Below are 18,120 nucleotides of genomic sequence, written 5' to 3'. Positions count from 1 at the left end.
TTTGCTTTTCCATTACCCTCAAAGCATCAAAAGTTCAAGGCCGGGATGGACGGGGCTTGGAGCAACCTGCTCTAGTGGAAGGTGTCCCTGCCCGTGGCAGGGGGTTGGAACTGGATGAGCTTTCAGGTCCCTTCAACCCAAACCAGCCTGTGACTATCAAACGCTAGAGGACCCCCCCTCCTCCCCTCTTTCACATACCCCCGTCTCTCCCTGCACCCTCAGAGAGACGAGCTCCGCCGTGTCCCGACCGCACGCACCCACCAACCCCGTCCGGAGCGTGCAGCGGGTCAGGGGGCGCCGCCAGAGCCCCTCCGGTGCCCTCCCCGCCGCCGTCCCGCCTCCGGGGGTGTCCCCGACGGCCGGTCCCGCCCAGGCGGTGGCGGGGCCGGGGCGGCCCCCGGGGCTGCGCCCGCCCCCGTCCCGCCCCGTCCCGCCGCTCCATCCCGGGATGGGCCGGCCCCGCTGACAGTCGGGCTCGGCGGCCGCCGCGGGCGCATCCACCGGGCAGCGCCGCCGCCGCTGCCGCTCCTGCCCCGCGCCCACCTGCGGCGGCGGCTGCCCCGGCCCCGGCGGACGGACCGGGGGGGCTGCCGCCGCCGGCGCGCTCGGTCTATCCCTGCCGCCCTCCAGGATGAGCCCGGAGTATTTCCTGCGCTCCTTGCTGCTCATCATCCTCGCCACCTTCTCGGCCAACGCCAGCAACTGGCTGTGAGTAGCCGCGGGGCGAGGGGGGGAACCGCCGCCACCGCCACTTGTTGGTGTCCCAGGGCAGGTGCCGCCGGGCTCGGGCAGCTCCGTGGCGCGACCCCCCCGCGATGATGCTGTTCGGTGGTACCCGGCGGGGCATCCGGCTTCCGTCCCCATCGCGCCTGTACCCGCTGTCCCGCAGACACCCCACAGCGGTGGCGGCGGGGCTCGGAGCCGCATCCCCGGGCCGGTGGGCTGCAGCGATGCTCAGGTCCGGAGTGTTCCCCCGCCTGGATGGACAGGGGCTGGTTATCGAGCTCCCGTCCCCTTTTTGTCCTCAAGTCATGAGCTTGGACCACGCTGGGGGAGGACGGAGGTCGGGGCGTCGGGTCAGAGCAGGGCCTGGGGACTGGTGAGGTGCCGCGCGAGGGCCAGCGGTGCAGGACAGGATTTGGCAGGGCTGACGCTGGCCCCAGGGATCGGCGGTGGGAAGGGCTGCCCACACCTCGGACCCCATTCCCGGAGGGAGCACAGTGGTGGGGGGCTGTGGCACGGTGACATTGGGAACCCGCTGAACAAACACTGAAATAATGTGTAAGGTAAACAGGGGCGGAAATCGTTCTGGAAAATTCCTGTGTGTTTGCCAAGGCGGTGGGACTGTCTTCTGGGGAGACCCCCACCCCCCCGGGGCAGAGGGGATAGAGCATGACGGCACCTTCCCACCTAGCTCTGAACGAAGGCACGGGTTCCTCCGAATTAATCTGCTCTGGTGGGAGATGGCACTTCGCCTGCTCCCATCTGCTGGGAAATAATCAGTTCCCGGTGCATGCACCCAGCAGACCCGCTCTGGGGCTGAGAACATGGGCCACTTCCATCTCACCTCCTCTCACAGTCTCTGTCAGTGAGGGCAGGTAATGCCAGGGGCTGCTAGCATGAGAGATCCCGAGTGGCTTGTGCCCAGGTGGGCACAGTCCCACAAGTGCATCCCCTGCACAAGGAATCCTCTCCGCACGCAGATAGAGCTCCTGACTCTCCTGCCTTTAGATTTGCCTCGCTGGAGGCTGCAGGATGTGGGTGGGTTTTGGAGGATGCTCCCTACGCCCAGGGAAAGCGCCAGGTCAGCGGCGTTCTCCAAGTGTCCTGCCCGTGGGAAAAGGTGCTCGCCCATCGGTTGCCGCCTGGGATGCGTTAGCACTTCGTCCTCCTCCCCTCCTCCTTTGCCAGATGGAGTGACTTGCATGCCACGCGTCTCCAGCAAGCAGTGGGTGGATCATAGCAGCTATCAAGGTGGTCTTTTAAGCTGTCGTGCTGCGGGTGAAGGTATATTGGGAACTGTGGGAAGTGTTTTTTCTGCAGGGAAAAGAAGCCCTGCGGGATGGTGGTAGGTCCTTGGAGAGGCTGCCCCAGGACGAGCACAGGGAAGTGCTTGGCAAAGGGGGGTTCATAAGTGAGGTTGACAAGTAGGTGCACAGAGGTGGGACCCCCGGTCCCCAGTGCTGCACACAGCTGGGATCGTGTCTGGGAAGCCGAGGCGGAGGGGTGGATCATGGCAATAGCTGGGGAGGTCTGTGTGCAGCCGTCCGTGCTGGCGAGGTGCAGGGTGGGCGCGGGGGGCTCATTCCTGCCAACAGGGGAGGAAAAGCAGACACATCTCAGTGCGCTTGAAAGGAAGGGGGTCAACTTTATTTGATGTTGCAAATGTATCGTGATAAAAGGATCGTCCCCCGCTCGGCGCTTTTTATTCTTTGCCTTTAGGATTAAGACAATTCCCATTGTTTATCTTCTCACATCAGAAACAAAGGCTGCCGGAGGCAATAAACAGAGTTAGAAGGATCCCAGGAGTTATCAGATATTCGAGGAATGAGCGTGCCTCGTAGGTCTTCGCGAAGCCTCACGCATGTGGGCTCAGCTCTGCCCGGGTGCTGCCAGCCCGCACCTCACCAGCACATATTTCTGCTCATAGGTGTGTGCGCCGGGTGGCAGCCACGGTGAAGTTTGCTTTTCCAGAAACCTGCTGGATTAGTGATTAAGCTCAGTTGTGACTTTTTTTTTTTCCTCCCTTCTTTTCCTCCCCCCCCACAAAGCTTCTTCCGACCTGTCCGGACTCGCATTCCCAGCGCTGCCGAGAGACGCTGCTTGCAACACTTGAGCTGAAGGGTTTTTTGTAAGCCTGGCTTTGTGGGGAAGGGCTCATTCTGGCTGTGCAAGCGGTGTCCTCTGAGCTGCCCCATCCCATATAAAGGGAGACGGTGTGGGTATCAGAGGGATCACTCTGCTACCCATTGAGCTGGAAGGGACTTTGCCAAATCTTTTCACTAAACAGACCAAGCTCCTTTCTCTCTGGTTAGGAACCAACTGTGTTTCCTCAGTGTCTTGAGTTTGGGGAGTTGCTGCTTGGCTTGCTGCCTATCCAGAAAGCCGCTGTTCTCCAAATCTGAAGAGATGCTCTGCTCCCCGTTCTCGCCTTCCTCCTGCCTTTGGAAGCTCAGAGTGTTTTAAAGCTTTTCCTCCTGCCTCTTCAGGCATAGACTTGTAAAATGAAATAAAGGGCTGTAGTTAGTGCCTTTCACATTCTAACTGGTTGTGCATGGGAAGGTACCTCTGGCTTCTGCTTTATCTCTGGAGGAGTCCAGGGACATGCTGTATAGAGGGGAAATAGCCAAGTTACCTCCAAAGCAACCCACATTTCACAGATTTGATTCAGCTCTTGAACCTGCACATGCAATGATGTGGTAGAACTAAAGCATGTCCTTTCAGTGGTCCAAAACCATGCCGATGATGGGGATGCTGTTTTGTAGAGGGTTTCAGCCAAAGGAACACCTCTCTGAAGCTGGCATGGGAGCACTTGGGCTCCAGTTTTAGTAGGAGGTAAGGTGCAAGCAGTCGTTTAGTTATTTATTCATTTATTTATCTGTTTTGGAGGGAGGGAAGTCCAACTGAAGAGGTGAACTAGAAAATGTGCCAAGTGGAGTGTGGATGGAGGCATCCACTAACTGCATGTGGCACTGGGGCTGCTGTGGTCTGTAGCTGTTGGGGTGGTTTGAATGATAAGAGTCAAACCCCATGCCTGGAAAGCATCGGATACAACAGGACTGGGGTCCTTTGTGGGTAAGACTCCAGGTTATCAAGCTATCTGGGAATCATGGTAGCCTCTCTCTGTTTTCTTGCAGCTAAAACTGGCTTTGGAGGAGGCTTTCCAAATGCACACTGGATAGTCCGAGATGCAGTTATGCCGTTGCAGAGCAGCGTGTGCCACCAGCAGCTCTCTCTACCCCCTATTTACAGGGGTTTAAAACTTCCGTCTGGGCTTGAGACTTGGCTTAAGGGGCCAGGAGCACAGATGGGCTTTTAAACCCCTTTAAAAAAGCTGAATTTGAGCACTCTGGGAAAGCTTGGAGACCTTGCAAGTGTCCAAACAAGCTTGGCTAAGCAGCTGCTCTCTCATAGTAACCACTTTGGAGGGTTGGAGAGGGAGGATTTCCCTGTCCCCCCTTTCATCTGAACACCACAAGGTGCTTTTGCAAACGCAGGGCCTGATTCTCCGTGCTCATCCCTGCCAGCTTTGCAGTGGGAATGTCGCAAGAGCAGCGTGAACGCTCATTTTGTGCCGGTTTGGGTCATTGTGCAATGCGGAGGATTTGGGAAGAAGCACGCCTGGGTCCTACACTTGCATCCCTCTGGTTTTAAACCAGACTCGATTCTTTCTTTAAGGTGATCCTCGCCAGCTTCGCCTCGAGCCTGGCTGCGTTTAATTTGTACAAGATTCTTTGCATTGCCGCTGTGACCCTCCCATTTTCCACTTGGCAAGGAACCAGTCCAGCATTTTCCCAGTGGATACTGTCTGTGACGGTGCTGGTTCGGCAGATGCAGCTCGCTCCAGGGCAAAGCTGCTTCTTCCCAGCCCGGTGCTCTTGATTTTGGATGTGAGGACATCAGGAAGCTCATGTCTGCTCTAGCAGATGGGATGGTGGGTTGCGCCGATTGGGTTTGATGCAAAATTTCCTTGCTTCAAGGGCTGCTGTGGGTTGGATGAGCAGCTCTCTGCTTCTGGGGTGCCCAGGGCTCCTTTGCATTACTTTGGGGATCCTACCAGGTCGGTGCATGCAACCAGTGACACCCGTACCCTGAGGGTGAGGGGAGGGAGAGTGAAACCAGCAGCCCCCGTTGGAATTACACTTATTTATTTATTTATTTCCAAGTCCTGCCACTTTTGACAAAGCCAGCTAATTTTAGCCCAGCGATGAGAACAGACTGGCTTTAAGGGCTGCGTCCTGCAGAGGTCCTGCAAGAGACCTCTGCCAGTCTTGGTGCTGGACTTCCCAGCAGTTTGGCTTGTCTATCAGCACTGGTTGTGTCTGGAAGGAAGACTCAAGGCCACTGGAGGGACCCGCGCTCACTGCTCCTCAGCAGTGACAGGCATTTCTGTCTTTTCCTAAGGAAACAACTAAAGCTACAGCCCAACCTTTGCAGCAGAGCCTTATTCTAGGGAGGATGGACATGAGTGAGATAAAACCGCTCTGCACCCCAGAGTGTGCAGAAGAGGATCAGCTCCCAACATGAGCAACAAGAAGAAGCAGATTTCCTCATTGCAATGGTTCTCTATGGCTTCGTGAGTCAGAACTGGACTTCTGCGTTGAAGCAGAAGAAATGTTTATGTTACTCTGCTGAGAGCTACTGTCCTCTCAATTAATTTATCCTTGCAGATGGAGAGAAATGCATTACAGCCGTTTATTTGGGCTTTCTTAAAATGATGAAATTGCTGAACAATCCTGGAGGTTAACAGTTTCCAGGGGGCTCTCCTGTATTTCCAGTTATGCTGGCTCGTACAATACTTGATTTGATTTTCTTAAAGCTTGAAAGCCTTGTGAATCTCATCCATCTGAGGCTGCTGGCATGGTACAAAGTGCAGGGAACCTTTGTTTGGCTCCAGCCCCAGGGTGTCTGCCTCATGCCTGTGGGTGACCCCCGGCAGCATCCCCACAGGTCTCCAGGAGCTGCTGCCGTGGCTGCAGCAATGGGGGTGATGTGCAGGATCCGGCTGGCTCAGCAGAACTGGAGCCAGTGTTGTGCTCTATGAAATTACTTGGGGGAAAAAAATGAACTGAGTCTCTTGGCCGCTGGAGAGCAGCCTGGGGTCTGTTGCAAGTTGGGCGAGATCAAACTAATCCTGCAGAAGGCTCCTCTCGCCACATATTTGCAGATTCTGATCAAAACTATAAACCCATCAGCTTTTCTCCAACCAGGTCTAGCCTGAAGCGATGCAGAAGGGGAATTCCCACATTTCAGCCCAATGGCCTGTGCTTGTCTCCTCTTGTAACAAGGTGCTGCTCTTGTTCTCGAGCTCAGGAGTACCTTCTGTTCACTTATAAAGGGAGATGCAGTAAAGGATATTTCCTATACATAGGAGCATAGAATGGTTGTGTTGGAAAGGACCCTAAGATCATCCAGTTCCAACCCCCTGCCATGGGCAGGGACACCTCACACTAGACCATGTCACCCAAGGCTTTGTCCAGCCTGGCCTTGAACACTGCCAGGGATGGTGCATTTACTGCTTCTCTGGGTAACCTGTTCCAGGGCCTCACCACCCTCACAGTAAAGAACTTCTGCCTTATCTCTAACCTGAACTTCCCCTGTTTCAGTTTAAACCCATCACCCCTTGTCCTATCACTACAGTCATTGATGAAGAGTCCCTCTTCAGCATCCTTGTAGCCCTCTTCAGGTATTGGAAGACTTCTTCCAAAGCAGATTTCCAAAGTGGATGCTTCTCTCAGAGTCTTCCCAGCTTCCACCTCGGTCTTCCCCACCACAAAGTGGAGATGTTGCCCCTGGATGCTCATAAAGCCAAGAAGTAGCACTGGCTTGGGGCCAGCGGCCAGGCCATCTCACTGTCCCCATAGACTTGTGATGGGGGAGGCAGGCCACAACCAATGGTTGGTGCGTGCATAGCTGGGTGCTTGCTGGGTGCAGATGGTGTTAGGTGCAGGGTCCAAGGTGTGGGGTCAGGATTTGAGCTCAGGTGGTGGAGCTGCACACACAGGTCTGTAGGCAGGTAATGGTGAGCATGGCATTGCCTCCTCCTGGGAGACTGTTTTGGCAGCTGCTAGTTGGACGTGAAGGTTAGGGTGTAAAAAGCATGGTATCAGCCAAGAGGTGAAATGTGCAGTAACTGTGGCAGGAAGGACTGAGCCAGAGAGCTGCTTTTCTTCTAGGAAGAAACCAGAAAGGCTCTCAGGTGATGACTTTGTAAGTGATGGTTTACACTGAGAAGGGATGGAAAGGCAGGACACCTACTCCCAGGAGGGGTTGCCTAGTCTCTGGGAGGGACGTGTCCTGCTGCAGAGCCAACCACTGGATAAGGGTGACCTTGCAGGTTGCAGGTCTCCGGCAGATCCTGACAGGAACACGCCCAAGTTGGCAGAGCTGCTGAACCATGCCAAGAATTGGGGTGGTTCCTACAATCCTGGCCTTGATGGCACAGGGAGAGCGGTACTAAGCCCAGTGCAGAACACCACGAGAAAGTGCAGGGGCTCACCTAGAGCATCCTTTGACCTGCCAACCCTGGGACATTTCTCCATGCCTTCTCTCCACTTGGAAGCGGAAAGCAACAAGGAGAAGTTGATCCCCTTCCCCATAGCTGCAGGATGGCTTCTTGCAGTGCCTGATCAGTTCCTCTCTCTGCGTGCGCCTATCTGTCTTGATGCACTTTTGGTTCTTCCATCCTAAACAAGCCTTTTTTCTTCCTCAGAAGAAACCTGTCTGCACAAGGCAGTCTCAATCCCAAGTGCAACCCTGGGTCACTGGCTGACCGTGCATCCAGCCACAAAAGGCACAGAGATGTGCTGCTGATCCAGGCGGACTTTGCTCCTGCATGAGCAGGGAGGATGTTTGCAGAGGCTGCCTCTCAGAGCAGAGCTGAAGCATCTTTACAATTTAAGACTTGAACAAGCCTTTTGTGGCCTTGGCGAGGCAAGTATCCCAGGTAGGTTGTTTGCTGAACAGGGTGAAGCTTCTGAGCTCATCTAACACCTCAGCATCTTTAAGTGATACATCAGTGATGCCACTGGCCTCGGTCTGACTTCAGGAAAATATTCCCAAAATGAGATAATAGAAGGAGTTCTCGTGCTTGGAATTCATTTGCTTAAATAAAAGAAACAACAGAGATTTCTGCTACATCTTCCCTGACCTGCCTCTATTGAGAATTTGTCAATGACTCAAATTCCCACACCTTCCCACGGCAGGGAATCGTCTCGCTTCTCCTTCTGGCTCTATCTGCCAACTGCTGTGGCTCTTCCAATGTCTCCTTGTCATTCCATCAATTATTCTTCCTCCTGAAATTATTATCATCGTTTTTATTTAAGTGGGGCTTCCCCCCGACCTTTTCAAAGCTCCCTGGATAAGAGGTTTCCTTGTTTGCAATCTTGCCAACTGTGGCTGCTTAAATTATGGGGTTTCAATCTTCTTCCATATACTGTGGATGGGGAAAAAAAGGAAGGCCTTTCCATCAGTTTTATGTTAAATCAATTAACTTTTATTAGAAAGGAGCTTGTTCTGCAAGTGACTTGTTTGGATTTAAAGGCAGGAGAAAAGAAACATAAATGCAATGATGAGGCAAGAAGACAAAACTTGAACAAACAGCTTGGGGAGCAGCTCACCCCTTGAAATATTCCTTGCCAAATCGTAGAAAAGGAGTAAAATGTGCCGTTATCTGTGGGGGTTTGTCCACAAGCAGGGCTGTTTTGAGGCTGCATGTGAGGCTTAAGGCATACTCTAGAGCCCTGCGCAGCTCTGCACAGCAATCGAGATGTGATATCAGAATGGAGATCTGCACCGAGGCCTTGCAAAGGGCAGGAACTGTTGGGTTTCCTCCTGTTGTGCCTGTCTTGCTATGTCTGCAGGTAGACAAAGGCTTTGTCTGTGGTTTCTACCACCTCAGTCCAGGAAAACGAAGTTCGGAGCAAGGTCCACAATAAGGACCAGGCAAAGTGCTAGAGCCAGGTTTCCATGGTGACCGTGGGATGCTGCGGATGGGTTTGGTGCCTTGCCTGGGCTCTGCAGCCCTGAGAAACGCTCTGAGTTGTGGGGTGGAAGCTGGTGAGGGCAGAGAATGTTTCCCAGCTTTTATCTCACCCTTCAGCTGCTCTAGAGAGGGGAAAGGGGGTGAGATGTTCCTGCCTGGTGTCCTGTATATGGTGTGGAAAGATGCCATGTGAAAGCCTCAAAGCTGAGGTCCTTCAGCAAAGGTCCTTCCTTATATCCTTGACTCAATCTCTGGATCTTTCCTGGACCAGGGACCAGGATGGGAGGCTCCTTCCCCACCCAAAAAAAGTGCCTGTTTTTGAAAAGCAGTGATGATACTCATGGGATGTAGGAGACTGGTAGTAAGCTGAGAGTGTGATGAGGCCATGGCATTTTAGGCACATGGACCCCTGCTCGCCTCCAAGAAGTGACTGTGCAAAAGTGGCTCCTCCATCCCCAAGGAAGGGCAGACACACAAGGGCTGAGGGGGGATGATGGCATACAGAGGACTTGTCATGGGGGACAGAGGCCAGAGCACCATTCTGGATAGCTTCATCTTATTTGCCTGCCTTCAAAACAAATTACCAGGCCTGTTCTTGGAGAGCTGTACCTATCTTTGAAGCATCCTTGGCCTTCATTTTATCATCTCAAATAGCATTAAATTCTTGGTGGGGAGGCATCTTATCAGGCACATCTACTTGGAAAGGCTTGAAAGGCTCTTGTCATCCTTTTCTTCATGTGTGCTTTGAATTTATAGCTCCCCATCGCCTGGAGAATCCTAGTGAGCTGGGAAATATATTAGAAAAGGAGATGATGGCCCCATCACTAGCAGAGCTGATATTAATGTGGCTGTTACACCTGCGGCACAGCTCCCTCCTGCCAAGGTTCCTGCAGTCAGACCGGGCACTGATTCATCGGCAGGACCAGCCACACTGCTTTGCAGGAGCTGGTTCTCTGGTACAATAAATGCTGCTTCAGTTGCGGGAGGTGGGGGAAGCCAGATCAGCACAAAGGGTTGGTACTGGAGGCAGAATCAGGTTTTCTTGGCTTCCAGGCTCAAGGCTGCTTGGCTGATCCAGTGTCTTGGGATGAATCTGACTGCTCTGCTGTGTGCCAGCTTCCCCATGCCCAAACTGAAATGGTGGCTTGACCTGGGAGGGGATGGAGCTGTCTCAGTCATCAGCATCAATTTGAAGCGGGTTTGCTCAGCATCAAAACGTCCTCCCAAGGGTGGTTTGCTGCCTTCAGCCTGGGTAGCCAAGTGCAGCAAGATGCAGGAACAGTAGTTGTTGCACTTTGTGTCCAGGACTGCAGCACAGGGACAGGGACACTCACTGCATGGTGTGGGGGCCAGAAGGATCATAGAATCCCAGACTGGTTTGGGTTGGAAGGGACCTTACAGCTCATCCAGTCCCAACTCCCTGTCGCAGGCAGGGACACCTTCCACTAGAGCAGGTTGCTCCAAGCCCCTGTGTCCAACCTGGCCTTGAACACTGCCAGAGATGGGGCAGCCACAGCTTCTCTGGGCACCCTGTGCCAGCGCCTCAGCACCCTCACAGGGAAGAGCTTCTGCCTAAGAGCTCATCTCAGTCTCCCCTCTGGCTGGTTAAAGCCATTCCCCCTCGTCCTACCACTACATGTCCTTGAAAGGTGACAGCCCTGGGTTTGGCCACGATGGGGTTTCCAAGCCAGCCGTGTGCATCATGTAGCTGCACAGCCAGTCCTCTGCAAACAGGGCTGTGCCCTTGGAGGAGCAGCAAGCTTGGGCAGAGATGCTTAGCTGGTATAAAGGCTAGAAAAGAACTTGGCTCTGAAAGCACGGCAGCCTGCCACTTCCCGCTGTCCGAGAGGCATTGCATCAAGTGATCTCCACGCACAAGGAAAGCTGAATGCTTTTGACAGCTCGCCATGCAGACTCCCCACGGACACTGCAGGCCAAGCAGGCTTTCTCACCGTCTCCCACGGTCCCCCAGTTGTAAGCGTGAAACCAAGCTGGTGAATAATTCTGCTGATGCACAGAAGAGAAAATCCTGTTCTCTCCTCCTGGGGCAGGCTGGCAGGGCTAATGGGAGGAAGAGGCTGTGACAACTTGATTTTGTGGCTGAAGTCAGCAGATCTGGCTCCTGGGACACATGGGAACAGGCAGGGAACAGGAGCCACTTTTGCACAGTCACTTCTCGGAGGCGAGCAGGGCTTCAAAGGCAAAATCCTTAACAGGATGTCGCAACTTGGGAGGAGGAGGAAAAAAACAAGCAAACAAAAAAACCCACAAGCTCTTGTAGGGCTGGGAAATGCAGAGTCAAGGAATGAGGTTTCCAAAAAGCCTTCGCTCAGTGCTCGCATCTCTTGGTGCAGACGAGACAGCAACAGGAGCTGACACTGGCGATTCCCGAGGACGTTAAAGCTCGGTGTGGTCAGCGGGTGCAAGTGTGAGTTTTGCCTGTCCCATGAAGGGGACCTCCCTTCTCCATGGCAGGAGAGTGTCACTTAAAGCGGGTGCCAGCAGCCACGAGAAGGAGGGACTCTCAGCTATGCACGTGCTGGCACAGGGACAGAGAGTTGTAGGGGACCTTGGATTGTCCAACAGCCTGCCTGAGCCAGTGGATAATCTGACTGGGTCTATCTTAAGCTCCCTCTGGGATCCAGAGGCTGGGGCAGAAGGATGGACCTGGGAAATGCGTAAGCATGGACATGTGCAGAGCGCAGTGGGTTGGGTTACCGTGATGTGCTGCATGGATCATCGTGCCCATGCGCTCGGTGAGGAGGTGCCAAGAGCTTGCATGGTGCTTGCCCCAAAAGGGTGAGCTCCCTCATCCCCCTAAAGCTGACACCGACGAGCAGCTCTGTGACTCCTTCTGCTGAGGATGGGGCTATGGAAAGCAGAGCATGTGGTCACCTCCATGCAGGGCCAGTCTTTTCCAGGTCAGCAAAGACCTCATGGTCGCATTCACAAGCTGGGCTGGTGGAGGAGGTGCCAAGCATGTGCAGATTTGCCCATGGCAGGCTCTTGATTCTGTCCTCCCCACTTCAAGCCCTGCTTAAATCCCAAGTGATGGGAAACCTGGCTGCTCCCAGAGGCCATCCTTGCCTGCTGGAGGCTGGGGGAGCTAAAAGCAGGCTCCAGGAGGGAAGTGGTTTAGAGGGCGATGCTCGTCGGTGATGAGCACACACCACGCTGCAGGAGCAGTGTGGCAGCTGGAGCTGGCAGCTTAGCGTCTGTCCTGCTTGTTTTGGCTGACTTCAGAGACCTCTGGCTTTTCCTAGTAGCACTTGGATGTGCCGGTACTCAGGAGACCTGACCGGGCACATTCAGACAACGCCGAAAATATCTTCCTTGCAGGCAATAGAGGCAAAGGGGAGCCAGCAGCTGAGAGACAGGGGACCAGGCTGCAGAGGGATGGTTGTTTTGCTTGGGCTTGCTCTCTGCCAGCCAAAAATGCATCCTGTGGAGCTGCAGCAGTGGTACATTTAAGGTGACCCCAGATGGACACCAGGTGTCAGCTATGGAGGGGGTGAGAGGTTAGGTCCCCTTATTTTTTGCAGTGCAGGGTGTCCCAGATCATAGAATCATAGAATGGTTCGGGTTAGAAAAGACCTTAAGATCACCTAGTTCCAACCCCATGGGCAGGGACACCTCACGCTAGACCGTGCCACCCAAGGCTCTGTCCAGCCTGGCCTTGATCTCCCAACCCTTTCCTCCTAACCAGTTGTGTTGTCGTGGCAGGTACCTGGCGAAGCTGTCTTCAGTGGGAAGCATCTCTGAGGAGGAGACCTGCGAGAAGCTGAAGGGCTTGATCCAGCGCCAGGTACAGATGTGCAAGAGGAACCTGGAGGTGATGGACTCGGTGCGGCGCGGAGCCCAGCTGGCCATCGAGGAGTGCCAGTACCAGTTCCGCAACCGCCGCTGGAACTGCTCCACACTGGACACCCTGCCCGTCTTCGGCAAGGTGGTAACACAAGGTGAGCCAGAGGCGACGTGCCTGGGGTGATGCTGCATGGAGGGAATGGCTACAACAGCAGTCCAGGGGGATGCAAGCAGGTTTTCCTTGCTTGCTGCTGAGCCAGCGGCTAGGTAGAGTAAGGAATGGCTCAATGCTGGATCGTGGGGCTCATGGCTCTTCCCTGGGCCTTTCAGCAGGGTTCTTTTTGCTGTGCTGGGGGCAGCATATCCAGGCCCTTGCTGTTCCTCAGCTGCTGGGTGCTTCCTCTCCTGAACCTTTTTCACACCAGCGATTGCCCACTGCATGAAGGGGCCAGCCTAGGACATCCGCAGAGCCTGGACCTTTTACAAGGACATGCCAAGTTCAAGCTTCCCCACAGTCTAATCTCTTCCCCTCAAGCCCAGGAGCTTCGCTCTGCAGAGCAATGGCTGCATTTATTGGGTCTCTTCTCCGGGCAGCGCTGAAGCGTTGACCAGTGCCAGACCAGAGCGAAGCATCTGCGGGTGAAACCTTGGGAGGACAGCCCTCTGCCGCCCGAGGCGAGTAAAACACACGGTGGCTGGACCCTCTAAGCACAGCATCGTCACCCACCACTACCCACTGCCAGCCTTCAGGGGGGTTTATGGCCAGGGCAGCCCCCAGCCCTTCTGCTCCCAATTGCTGTCCCAGTGGCACAGGGCTGTGATTGAACCACCAAGCACCCAAAGCATCAGGGTGAGGATACGGAAGGGACAGCCCTGGAGACCACGAAAGTGGCCCTTGCCTCCCCTCAGGTGCCACTGCCATCTCTGATACACGCATCACAGCACCCATAGGCCAAAGCCTCCCCCCCGGCTCCTTGTTTGACTTTCCTCCCCTCAACGCAGGGGTGAAGATCTCTTCTTGTGAAGGTTCAGGGACTGGAAATACCAGAAATACCAGAAACTAAAAGTCGTCTCTTTTTAGGCAGCCACAGCACAAACCAACCAACACGATCCTACTATTAACCTCGATTAACTTGGAGGCGGCTCAGTCCCCCCACAGCCACTGCTGCCAGAGTACAGCTCGGCCACCAAAGTCTGGGCTGCGACCACCAAAGTAGCTGCCTTCTGTCCAACCAGCAAGCCAGGGTGATGTCTGCTGGCAAGACATCCCCTCCTCTACCCCAAGCACGGGACTACCCCAAGTGCCAACCCTCCTTCCTTGGAGATGGAGGGGCTGTGTCCGCAACCGGTCTGTGAGGACGGTGGGGATTTGGGTGTTGCAAGAGCTGATCCCTGGCCACGCCGCCCTGCATGGTTATGCTCAGGGATGTCCCCTGGCTTCCCAGAGAAGCTCTTCCTAACTATGTGGCACCACATAGGTAGATGCAAAAGCTGGGCAGGGGCTGCACCCTGGGGACCAGTGTCGTTCTGCATGGCGTGCAGTGGGGTTATGCAGAGTAGCTTGGGAGGTGCTGGGGGCCACAGAACCCTGTGTGAGAAGATGGCAAAGATCTGCATCTAGAACATTCCTGGAGGTGGAAAGCAGCCAACTATTTTGGATGCAGGAGGGATTTCATGGTAGAAGTGCTCTGCAAGCATCAGGCAAGGTGGTTTCTCCGTATAAGCTCTGGAGAGCTCTCCCCACAGTGGCAATACAGCTTTTGCACCTCTCTCATTCCCAGGTTATGATTTGCCCATCTCATTCATGTTTTCAAGCTTGTGGGCAATTCCCAGCTTCTTCACTATTGCGAAGCAGGGCTCTCATGGCTGCAAATGGTGTCTCAGGGCTGAGGTGACTCTGCTGAGACTGGCCCAGGCTTGGCACTAAGCAAACAGCATCCCTGGGAGTGGAAAGGAGGAGTGTCCTGCACAGAGTACCCCATCTTTGGAGGAAGAGACGGAGCAAAAGGCTTGACTTGATAGCTCTGCATAGCATGATTTGCCGTGATATGCAACACCAGTGCAGGGAGGGAAAAGGAGCAGAGACATATGACAGCCTTTGGCCACGGGGCTGCACACCCCCAGAAGAGCCCTCTTGCATGCCTCGGACTTGCTGCCAGGTTTCCCACCATGGTTTGTGCCGTTGCAGGGACGCGGGAGGCAGCGTTCGTCTATGCCATCTCTTCGGCAGGGGTGGCCTTTGCAGTGACCCGCGCCTGCAGCAGCGGCGAGCTGGACAAGTGTGGATGTGACCGCACAGTGCAGGGGGGCAGCCCTCAGGGTAAGTGAGCAATGGGGGGCAGCTGAGCTGGGGTGCAGAGTAGCCAAGCATGGAAATGCCAACCCTCTGGAGCAGCCAGACAGGAGGAAAATGTAAAAATACATACAGAAGAAAAGGGTTGGGGGTGGGAGAACTGGGGTGGTTCAACCTGGAGAGGAGAAGGTTCCTTAAGGGGAGACCTTAGAGCAGCTCCAGTGCCTAAAGGGGCTCCAGGAAACCTGGAGAGGGGCTTTGGACAAGGGCCTGTAGGGACAGGCCAAGGGGAATGGCTTTAACCTGCCAGAGGGGAGATTGAGATGAGCTCTGAGGCAGAAGCTCTTCCCTGTGAGGGTGCTGAGGCGCTGGCACAGGGTGCCCGGAGAAGCTGTGGCTGCCCCATCCCTGGCAGTGTTCAAGGCCAGGTTGGACACAGGGGCTCGGAGCAACCTGCTCTAGTGGAAGGTGTCCCTGCCCGGGGCAGGGGGTTGGAACTGGATGAGCTTTAAGGTCCCTTCCAACCATTCTATGATTCTATGAAACTCCTGTTAGTCCATGTGAGTTCATGAAAAATGCATTTGGGAGCATCATCCATGGGGCAGAGAAAGCATCTTGTCCATGTGTCCCCCAGGGCCACATTGCCCATCTTCCCCAATGCCCTAGGCAGCCCAGCTTTGTGGGTAGCAAGACAGAAGGGGGACAGGTCAGCTGTGTTTTAGGAAGAGCAGGGCTGGAGAGGATGAGCAGTGCAGGCTGGCTGTATCCATCTCATCCATGCTCTCTGCCTTAGGCTTCCAGTGGTCGGGCTGTTCTGATAACATTGCCTACGGCGTGGCCTTCTCACAGTCCTTCGTTGACATCCGCGAGAGGAGCAAAGGGGCCTCTTCCAACAGAGCCTTAATGAACCTCCACAACAACGAGGCAGGGAGAAAGGTAATGGTGAGGGGGAAACCCAGGCCAGTGTGGCTCTGCAGCTACTGCCGGAGCCATTTTGGCTTCCTTTAATCCCATCATCTCGTGCACATCAGCATCACTTTCCACATACCCCTTCCAGACTCTGTATGTCGTGCCCCTCTTGCTGTGTCCATCGCGAGCTGACCATCCCCTCTCGTTTCTTGTGCCTTCTCCTCCAGGCAATCCTGAACAACATGCGGGTGGAGTGCAAGTGCCACGGCGTGTCCGGCTCCTGCGAGTTCAAGACGTGCTGGAAAGCCATGCCCCCCTTCCGCAAAGTGGGCAACGTCCTGAAGGAGAAATTCGACGGTGCCACGGAGGTCGAGCAGAGCGAGGTCGGATCCACCAAAGTGCTGGTGCCCAAAAACTCCCAGTTCAAGCCGCACACGGACGAGGACCTCGTCTACCTGGACTCCAGTCCTGACTTCTGTGACCACGACCTCAAGAACGGGGTGCTGGGCACCAGCGGCCGGCAGTGCAACAAGACCTCCAAGGCGATCGATGGCTGCGAGCTGATGTGCTGCGGCCGGGGCTTTCATACGGACGAGGTGGAGGTTGTGGAAAGGTGCAGCTGCAAATTCCACTGGTGCTGCTCCGTCAAGTGCAAACCCTGCCATCGGGTGGTGGAAATCCATACGTGCCGGTGATGCACGGCAGGGAGCACCCATCCGTCCCCCTCCCTGACTGACCCTGCTTCTCCCTTGCCCCATGGCCAGGACTGAGGAAGGAACCCAGACGCTGCAGGGAGAGCACAGCTCTTCACAGAGACAGAGCCCCAGAGGAAAACAGATTTTAAAGAAAAAAAAATATTTAAAGTTTAAAAAAATTGATCATTGTTGGCTTCTTTTTAATTTTGTTTTGTTCGCTTGCTATATTTATTGCTGAAGCCAGAGCCCCTTGGTGTCCTGTGCCAGCAGGGACGTGTCTGCTCTTGGTGGCTGGCCGGGGACCTGCATGATGCTGCTCTCATCAGATGAGCTCCTGCTGGCTTGGAGAGTTGCAGACAGGAGTTGTTTAAGCCGGGGCTGGCGCTGGGCGCTCAAGTATCTTCTGCTGCAGTTATTTTTGTGTGTTTAAGGCATGCGCTGAGCAACCCAGCGCGCTGCTGGCCTTGGCTGAGCCTGGGGAGGGGATGGAGCGCAGCCAGCACCTGCAGCCCTGCACAGGATGGGCACATGGTGACAGGGTGGCACTGTCCCCAGGAGGTAAAACTCGGTGCAGGGTGGTCAGTATATGAGGAGGACGTGGGACATTCCTGCACCCCCCTGTTGTGGGATGCTCCATGGCCTGCTGGGCGTTGGATGGGTTTTGGAGCAGCTCCAGTGGCCACTCTGATTTACAGTGACCTCAGCAGCTGCCCAGGGCAGTCGGAGGACGCAGTGTTCCCACCATGCTATCTTTCCCCTTGCAAGCCCTCTTCCCCTCTCACTTCTCCAGCATCTTGTTCAGCTGGAGACTGTGAAGAGGATCCATAGAGGCTATAAAGTTATAGAATCAACCAGGTTGGAAAGACCTTTAAGATCATCAAGTCCAACCATTGCCCAGCACTGCCAAGGCCACCACTAACCCATGGCACTGAGGGCCTTGTCTACATGTTTGTGAATGCTTCCAGGGTCAGTGATCCCAGCACTTTGTGGGAAGCCTGTTCCAACCCCTGACCACCCTTTTGGGGAAGAAATTTTTCCTAAGGTACAGTCCAATGACTCTTAATGGAGCTGGGAACCAATGGGAGGAAATCCCAGGGAATTTCTTTTCCTCTGTCCCATAATTGCTCCCACCTGCATCCCACAACCAGGTCTCCTCTTCCAGCTCCACATGCCTGTTTTCCACACCTGGTGAGGGCTCTGGGGACAGTTCCCATCTTGTTGGCTGCTGAGAAAAGCAGAAGTATGAAGTGGAGCAATAATTTGGGGTGGGGGAAAGAAGCTGCTGGGGGGAAAGGCAAAGCCCGTGCTCTGCCGATACCTCTGCCTTGCCGTCGGGAAGCATGAGAGGGCTGAGCCGGAGGGATGCTGCTGTGTGTGCCCGGACCGCCGGGATTTAGTGCAGCAGGGCCCCATCTGCCCTGTCCCGCTCCCACAGGCTGGCCTGGAGCGATGCCATGAGGATAACGCGCTGTCCTACCCGCTCTGGCTTCCCCTCTGCCTGGGATCGCATTAGTGCAGAGTCCGTGCTGCCGGGCTGCAGGACGAAATATTTGGAGAACTAATAAGCAGAGGGGCACTGCGAGGGGAGGTGGAAGCAAACCGGTTCCTCTCTCCCTCACCCACTTTTCTGTGAGTCAAGAGGCAAGAGGGGAGAGGAGAAAAACCTCAGGATGGCACCTCAAGGCAATAGGAACATCTGCCCGCGGTGCAGCAAG

The 18,120-nt window shown here is 54.9% G+C and overlaps 1 protein-coding gene across 1 annotated transcript; it reads left to right on the top strand.

Moving 5' to 3' along the window:
- Positions 1 to 467: 467 nt before the first annotated feature.
- WNT4 (Wnt family member 4) lies at positions 468 to 16,589 on the top strand. The gene is made up of 5 exons (XM_030508117.1): positions 468 to 708; positions 12,428 to 12,663; positions 14,697 to 14,828; positions 15,595 to 15,737; positions 15,938 to 16,589. Exons 1-5 carry the CDS (start codon positions 632 to 634, stop codon positions 16,403 to 16,405), a joined length of 1,056 nt encoding a protein of 351 aa, XP_030363977.1. The 5' UTR covers positions 468 to 631; the 3' UTR covers positions 16,406 to 16,589.
- The last annotated feature ends 1,531 nt before the right edge of the window (positions 16,590 to 18,120 follow it).

The sequence above is a fragment of the Strigops habroptila genome, chromosome 16, assembly GCF_004027225.2.
Source record: "Strigops habroptila isolate Jane chromosome 16, bStrHab1.2.pri, whole genome shotgun sequence".
NCBI lineage: Eukaryota > Metazoa > Chordata > Aves > Psittaciformes > Psittacidae > Strigops > Strigops habroptila.
Note: the sequence above shows the minus strand (reverse complement) of the source record. Positions and strands in the feature narration are given on the sequence as shown.